Raw genomic sequence first — 8,563 nt, 5'->3', positions numbered from 1 at the left:
TTAATATTTGATGGAGTTATAAATATATATCGATCTATATTATTATTATTATATATTTAGATGGTACTCCTCAAAGATATTGAAAGGACTGGTGACTGAGTAAATTAAATTACTAAGCAAAATAAAAATTAATTAATGGGGCTAACTAGGCACATATATAACAAATTAAATATCATAGTATATAGAATTGGGTCAATAGTATCTTCTCTTGCAATAAGAAGATTCTTCCCCTTAATAATGCCAAATGAGCCTTAGTTGAATGACTAGATATATATGAATATGAATTTTCAGCTGCAAGAATTTATTAATGCTCAACTTGAATTCTCTCTTTCTATTCAAATTCTATTATATCAAAAATCAAAGTCACAATCTGGACTTAAATTCTCCACAAGTTGGCTCATATATAATAATAACATGAAAATCACTAACTATTTCTTAACCCCAAACAGAAAGAAAATAAATTATATATCAATTCACTAGCTACTATATATTAGGTAGGACAGCAGCTATTACTTAGATTCTTGATATATTTTCTTTACTTTTTTAATTGAAGAAAACTACAATTATTTTTAATAGGAGGCAATCTTGTTTAAGCTAGCTAGAAAATACTATAGCTAGCACTTTTAGTAGGTAAAAAAAAAAAAGGTACTATTTATTATTTTTTTTTATTTCTACAAAACTCGAACTTAATTGAGACCTAACATGTACAACTTAATCCAACCCTTTTTCCAACTATACCTTTTACTTTTTGTTGATAATGATAATTAATTAATCTTTGTGGAAAGTGGCATGTTTTGATTATTATAATTAGTTGTCTTTATCAATCCCTTTACTAAACGGCATAGGAAGTGCTGATAATTAACAAGTTAATTAATGGTAATATTAAGAAAGTGGACTTAATAAGAGGTAATTAATAACAACCTTTTAATATATTGTGAAATGTATATAAAATGCAGGTCCGTTGATGATGAGTAAATTTAAGGGAAACCGCACAAGGGTTTCTAGCCTTGAATAAATTAAAGCAAGGTGTTATATATGTTAATTTCTTACTTTGAATTTGAACAAGAGGAAATTTATTGACTCACGAGTTGGAGAGTGGAATTACATTTGAAACATTCAAAATTTAAGTTGGCCGGATGAAACTTAAAAAAATAAGAAATTAAATTCTCACGTCCTCTTCACGCTTTTTTTTATATAAATAAAATTATAAATATACAAAGGTATACGTTCTATAATTTCATTGCAAGTGATGATAGAAATGAATTAAGTTAACTCGTGAATCGATTTGAGTTTAGTTCGTCAATAATTTGGTAAATTGAACTCATAATGATGAGTTGGGTTTAAACATACAAATGATAGTTTTTTTTTACTTTTTATAAGTTATAATCTATGATACACGGACGCGGGACACTACACGACACGACACAAGACATTCTGATATACGAATTTTAAAATTTTATAAAATATGGTTAATGTCTTAATTTTATTATATAAAATATTTAAAATATTTTTTATTTTAATAAATAATAATATATACTATTTTTAAATTTATTTCAAGAATGCATGATAATATCAGGTTGGATACGCTGACACTTGTTGGTATTTAAGTTCAAGTGTGTTTGAAAAAAAAATTATTTTTTTTATCAAAACACGGTTAATTAGATACAACAAACACACGTGTCAAACGAGTATCGTGTTTGAAATATATCCGACATATAGATAGGAAAACTCAACAAAGTGTCCGTATTTCATTGGTTATAATTAATATAAATTATATTTATGTTATCATATTGATGAATTAGGATACAATGGATGCAAACATTCAATGACCGTATAATTAGGGTGAACATAAAATGATATAAAATGTATTTAGAATAGAAAAGAGAAATAATTCAGCAAAAACAAAAGATGTATTAAAACATTTTTCATTTCACATAATTTACTAATAAATTACAAGGATTATTTTCTTTTTATATTTATACTATTTCGAGTAAAATGTAACATCTTATTAGTATAATTCTTTGTGGGCCCAATTATATTATTCTCATTCCATTTAGCCGTAAGTCCAAATCAAATATCTTAAACCAAATTTATATTTAAAGAATTGATTAGCTTTACTCTTCTCACTGCTGTTGTTACCCCAAAGGGCAAGTAATGTTAGTTGAATGCAATTTCAAAGTACTTCTTTTCTGTGATATTTCTCTTTCCACATAGACCTAATACCTCCCAGAGAATATTTGGATCACCAAATAAAATCAACCAATATAGTTGTCTTATTAATTATGACATTAAATGTTCATCATGCCTATGTCAATAAAATTAAGAGTCATACATAGAAACATGAGTTTTTCTAGGAATGACTATTAAGGTTGAATGTTTAGTTTAGTCTACTTTCTCCTAAAACTATATATATTTTAAATTTCCGTTTTTGTCGTGAAAAAATTATGTATTTTCTCTATTTATTTCTCTTAAAAAAATTTGTATCTATTGTAGAAAAATTATTTGAGTTTAGATAAATAAGTTTCTGTGTTCGTTCGAGTAAAAAATTTTGTTTTTTTTTTTTCTTATTTCTCTTAAAATCATTTGTGTATATTAATGAAAATTGTGTTTATCTTAAAAATTTCAGTGTCAAATAAAAGAATTTATGCATTTTCTACCTATGTTTATCTTTAAAAAAATTTGAAGTATATAATTAATATATATTTTTATATTATTTATCGTAAAAATTATACGTGTATTAACGAGAAAAAGAGAAAGAGTATAAAAAAATATAGAATACTATAAAAGAGACAGATGGGGAATAAATATCTAAAATTGATCTCCTAATATAAATTTTTATTCTCTAAAAATATTTAAGAATTAAAATTGGACACATTGATTCGACGATAAGAATAATTTTTGAGGACTTTAAATAATAAAATTTGTTGGAGGCCAAAATATCTAATTAAAATTTTTTTGGAAATAAGTTTGGATATTTAATATGGTTGTGACATGCCTACTTTTTTTTGGAACACAGAATTTGTATTTTCATTCACAAATTTTTCTGTTTTGTTTTTTATTTCTATGATTTTTTTTCTAAATATTTTTTTATGCTTATTTTTCTTTTAATTTTTGTGTGTGTTTCGTTTTCAAAATTTGTGTATTTATCATCAAACGTATTTCGGTCCGGTCCAGTGGCGCATCGTTTCGGTCTGGACGGCCGACCCAACGAGATCATAAGATTCGAACCGAGAAAAATATTCGAATATTCTTTTTTTTCTAGCAAGGCACATGACACCCTAGAGAGAAAAACTTTTTGAAAGGTAAGTCTGACCCTGTGGGGCCTGCTCTAGGAGCAGAATATATAAGGGAAGGTCTTACCCCCACGGTACGTTAGTATCTACTCACTTTTACTGTCATCTGTACGAATTTTGACTTGGACGTTGGAATTCTTTTACAGGTGACTCCCCTTTTATATCACAACAGCTCGAAAGATGACGAAACTCCAGCTCTTCACCTTTCGCTCACCTTACCAATCCGACCTGTTCGGCAACCAAACCACCAAACAAAAAGATTTATGCATTTTTTCTTTATATACTTTTCTTAAAATATTTGTATTTATTGTCCAAAAATTGTGTAAACAAGTTTCTTTGTTTGATCAAAATATTGTTGTTTGTGTGAAAAAATGGTGTTTTTTCGGTTTTCTTTTTTTTTTCAAATTTTATGTATTTTTGTTAAAAATTTTCTGTCTTAAATACTTGTTTTAAGCTTTCCTATTTATGTTACATCAACCTAGCTTATTTTCTCTTTGAATGTAGAATTTTGATGTTTTCATTCACAAATTTTTATATTTTTTATTTTTGTGCTCTTTGTCTAATTTTTTTAACCTTTTTAAAATATTTTTTGTTTCTCTTGTTTATTTTTGTTCTTTTTTCATAAAATAAAAAAAAAAACTAAAAGAAAACACAGAAGGAAGAAAAGATGCACCAGAGCAGGAAAAGAAAAAAAAAACAACAAAAAGAAAGAAATTAGAAATTTAGAATTGTAAATGCCTGAGTAAAAAAAGGAAAAATATAATTAAAAGTATTTAATTGAACTTTATTATAAATATTATTATTGGTCACTGAGTATTTCTATTAATATTTATAAAAAAAAAAGTATAAGGAGTCAATGGAGTATTTGAGGTATAGAGATATTAGATGTTTATTATATCCTTGGTATTCGGATGGTTATTCTGAATAATATGAGTGTATTGTATTTGAGAAATTAGTAGTATTTTACTTTGGATGTTTATTTTTTAACATATATTAAACCAAATAAATAGTTCATTGTACATATTGTATAAATATTCTATTAACTCTCCTTAGTGGGGTTAAAAAAAATTCTTTTTTATTTATCTTACAAAGATTGACACTATAGTATATTTGAAATATTTGCGATGTTAGATCCATAAAACATGTCAGTTACATGTTCCAATAACCATTACAGTACACACAAAAATGCATTATTCTAATAATATCTGAATCAAAATTGAATTAATTATATTTTGATAAGTTCTTAATATAGGTGAAATCTAACTTATAGCTAGAAACTAAAAAATTCAGATAGGTAAATTAGAGCATACGCTTAGCTATATGAAAGTATTTATTATGTAGACTTTGACTAATTGATCCAAGTCTAAACTCCATATGTAATTAAACACACAAGAAGGGATTCATTCCCATCAATACGTTGATATTCTAATAAAATGTTATAAAATTTTGAATTAACTTAATATATTATCATAATATTTTATTTTAATATATATTATAATTTAAAAATACAGACAAATATGATTATTTAATTTGATTATATATTTATTGATGTTTGAATTTGAAATTTGGCAAGCCAAAATAATATGATATAATTCAATAACATCTATAGTGCATAAAAATTGATTCGAACAAAATTTAATTGTACTTAATATAATTAAACAGATCTCTCCTGTATATAAAAATTGTTAACCATCAACAATCAATTAATATAGATTTTGGATCTGTAATTTATGAATGGTCAAATTAACTTCCAACAATAATCCAAGATAGATACACGTGTACCGTTAATAGATCCAGAGACACAAATAACCCATATTCTGAAATAATAAGATAAGGAATCTATCTATTATCTATATATCCTTGTGAGGACGATTATTCTTTTTCTTTCAAAAAAAAATAGTCAAAATTTATTTTATTTGGTATGTATTAATTTTAATAGTAATTAATAAATATTAAATAACATAAATTTTAAATATTTGTTTTATATTTTTAACTGATAAAAAGTACGAAAAGTAAATAAGAAAAATAAGGAAAGTAAATTTTGTAAAAAAAATAATAAATAAAAAGATTAAATATCGAAGAATAAACTATGTCCAAGCAACGAAAAATTCTGTCCAATTTCATAAACCCCACACTCATGATATATACCTCCAAAACACATCTCTTATTGCTGCTTTCTCAATTCTTCTCTTCTTCATTCTAATTATTATTATCATCACACACAAGAATGGGGAGGAAGTGTTCACATTGTGGGAACATAGGGCACAATTCAAGAACATGCACAACATCACCTATGATGATGATGATGAGAGGAGGAACAACAAATAATAATAGTTTTGTAGGGCTTAGGCTCTTTGGGGTTCAACTTGATATATCATCTTCATCATGTTGTGTTGCAATGAAGAAAAGTTTTAGCATGGATTCATTGCCCTCTTCATCTTCAACAACTACTACTACTTCTTCCTTCTCATCTTCAAGATTACCCATTGATGATAACATCACCCTCAACAACAATAATTCTTCTGCTTTTGGCTACCTTTCAGATGGTCTCATCGTTCCTCCGCAAGACAGGAAAAAGGGTATTTTTATTATCAATAATCATCATAATTTAATTACAATCTTCAATCTCAAACAATCTTCACATATTAATAATGTCATTTATACTAATTAGATTTTCTTACTTTTAGATAAAATCTATTTTTTTGTCTTTAAAATTTGTCCAAAATTTTTTAAAATACTTTTTAGTTTTATTTTGTTTTAATTTTGTTCAAAAGAATTTCGATTTGTATTAAATATATTTTTGACAGCTAAATTTTTAAAAAATTTAAGACATTCAATAATAATACATGATAAATATCCCTATTTGTTTATGTTGATGATTATTCTTGTATAATTATTATTGAATTGGTCTTAAATTTTTAAAAAAATTAACTATTAGAAATATATTTAATGTAAATAAAAAAATTATGAGACAAAATTAAAAAATAAAAAAATATTTTACTCTTTATTTTATAATTCTTATCTTTCTATGTTTGTATATTATATATATTCATCTTTTATCAACATATATGGATTTACATAGTGTATGAAATGGTTTAGGAAGTATGGAGTATATATATAATAGCTGTTTAATTTTTATTGCAAAATAAATTAAACTTTTTCATTGTGTTTATTCTCATCTATGATTTTATATTCATGAATTAATATAACATTCAATTTTTCTGGGATATAATCATAATATTATTATTATTATTATTTAGGAGTACCATGGACAGAAGAAGAGCACAGAACTTTCCTGGTTGGACTTGAGAAACTAGGAAAGGGTGACTGGAGAGGAATATCTAGAAACTATGTGACCACAAGGACTCCAACCCAAGTTGCAAGCCATGCTCAAAAATACTTTCTCAGATTGGCAACTATCAATAAGAAGAAGAGACGCTCAAGTCTCTTTGACTTGGTATGTATACTACTTCTTACTTTTTTTTTGCTTACACTACAATTCTCCATTTCTTTACATCAATTTGAAATTAATTAATTAAACAGAGGATTTTTCTTTCTTTTTTTTTTTTACAAATTTATTAACATCTAAAAGTTAATGTATATATTTAGAAGTAATTTGTATTTAGATATGTTGGTTACTTTTTATTAATGCAATAATTTGCTTAAAACTTATATCTATGGTATAAATATACAATCACGTTATTTGTATATAAAAATAGTCTTAATCGGGATTATATTGTTTATTTTACAAAAAATTAGCCATCTAATTAATTATTTATATAAAATGTATTATGAAATATAATAAAAATATATAAAATACCATATGTATTTATAAACAAATACTATTTTTAATAATAATGCATAGTATTTTGAATCCCAATAATTGAAGTTTGTAATTGGTGGATATGGCAGGTTGGCATAGGCAACAATAACACAAAAACAGAATTTCATGATGCTGTTGGTGGCATAACTAATTGCAAATCAGGAGATTCAAGTGTAATTGTTTGTAATGAGTCAAAATTAGAAGAAGTTGTTGAGAATAATGACATTGATCATGCCACTCTATCACTTCTAGGGCGCCTTACCCCATTTCATCAAGAAATCAAATCAGATAATGACCTAAAAGTAAAAACCATTAACCATGATAATTATAATCATAATCATCAACATCAACATCAACATCAAGCTCAACCATTTTGGCCTCATCATCAACAACACATGAATTCTTCGTCAACAGTGCCTGATTTGGAGCTCACTCTTGCAGCTCCAGAAGATCAAAATAAATCAACATCCCCCGGTTCCTTCTTTTTTGGTCCAATTAGTGTTACTTAAACCAAATTATATTAAGGTTTACATGTTATTAATTACTCTTTATATTAATATTCCTTAGGGAGATATGCACCCTTTTAGGGATATACACCACTTATAATTATTTATGCAATAATAAGATATTTTAATTTGATTATATACTAATTAAATTCTTTGTATAGTACTTCAATAGATATGTATATTCAATTGAATAATTTATCTACTATATCATGTCATGGACATCTATACCTATTCATGGAGTTATATTATTATTATTATTATTGTTATTAGTTTTTCAATAATCTTGTGAAGTGCTTTGCTATGTCAATGACTCAACATGTTAGAGACATATGATGGAAAAAAGAAACAAGTGATTGGACAAAGATTCATTGATCAACTCCTACCTTTTGGCGCTATACAACTTTGTTTTTTCAATTAAAAGAACAAAGTTTCGATAAAGTAGTAAAGTTTTATTGTGTGTTGAGAATATTTATGGACCACTTGTAGTGGCCGTCTAGCTTTTAATATAAATATAATTAAGATAATATTATATACGACTAAGTCATTTTAAAAATTAAATTTAATTAAATTGGTCTAATAATTTAAGAATGGCTAATCAGAAATTTTAACCAAAGAAAAAAAATTAAGCATTCATCAATCAACATATAGTTAATTACAAAGAAACGGGAAACATGTGTCGGACACATTTTCAAGATGAATAGTGAGTTGCTCTATTCTTGTTGAGTGATGATGATGATTATATAATATTATAATTAGTCCAATAAAACCTTAGCATAAATATAGGAACGCTTGATCAAACTAACTTGTATTACATGAAATAATGGTTTTCTATAACAATAAAGTAATGTAACTAAGTTCGTGATTTTTGGGAGTGATTAAGAGTATGCATATATAAACTAAGAAATTGCAAATTAAATATATAATAATTAATTTAGTAATTA

The 8,563-nt window shown here is 25.7% G+C and overlaps 1 protein-coding gene across 1 annotated transcript; it reads left to right on the top strand.

The window, feature by feature from the left end:
* The first annotated feature begins 5,443 nt into the window (after positions 1–5,443).
* LOC107490116 (uncharacterized) lies at positions 5,444–7,827 on the top strand. The gene is made up of 3 exons (XM_016110882.3): positions 5,444–5,872; positions 6,554–6,750; positions 7,206–7,827. Exons 1-3 carry the CDS (start codon positions 5,521–5,523, stop codon positions 7,623–7,625), a joined length of 969 nt encoding a protein of 322 aa, XP_015966368.1. The 5' UTR covers positions 5,444–5,520; the 3' UTR covers positions 7,626–7,827.
* The last annotated feature ends 736 nt before the right edge of the window (positions 7,828–8,563 follow it).

Source organism: Arachis duranensis, chromosome 5 (genome assembly GCF_000817695.3).
Source record: "Arachis duranensis cultivar V14167 chromosome 5, aradu.V14167.gnm2.J7QH, whole genome shotgun sequence".
NCBI lineage: Eukaryota > Viridiplantae > Streptophyta > Magnoliopsida > Fabales > Fabaceae > Arachis > Arachis duranensis.
Note: the sequence above shows the minus strand (reverse complement) of the source record. Positions and strands in the feature narration are given on the sequence as shown.

Excerpts from the sequence above, each read along its gene's own strand:
- LOC107490116 (XM_016110882.3), top strand. The coding sequence starts at position 5,521 with ATGGGGAGGAAGTGTTCACATTGTGGGAACATAGGGCACAATTCAAGA. Across the intron at positions 5,873-6,553 it reads TCCGCAAGACAGGAAAAAGG|GAGTACCATGGACAGAAGAA; the intron begins GTATTTTTATTA and ends ATTATTATTTAG. Across the intron at positions 6,751-7,205 it reads GCTCAAGTCTCTTTGACTTG|GTTGGCATAGGCAACAATAA; the intron begins GTATGTATACTA and ends TGGATATGGCAG.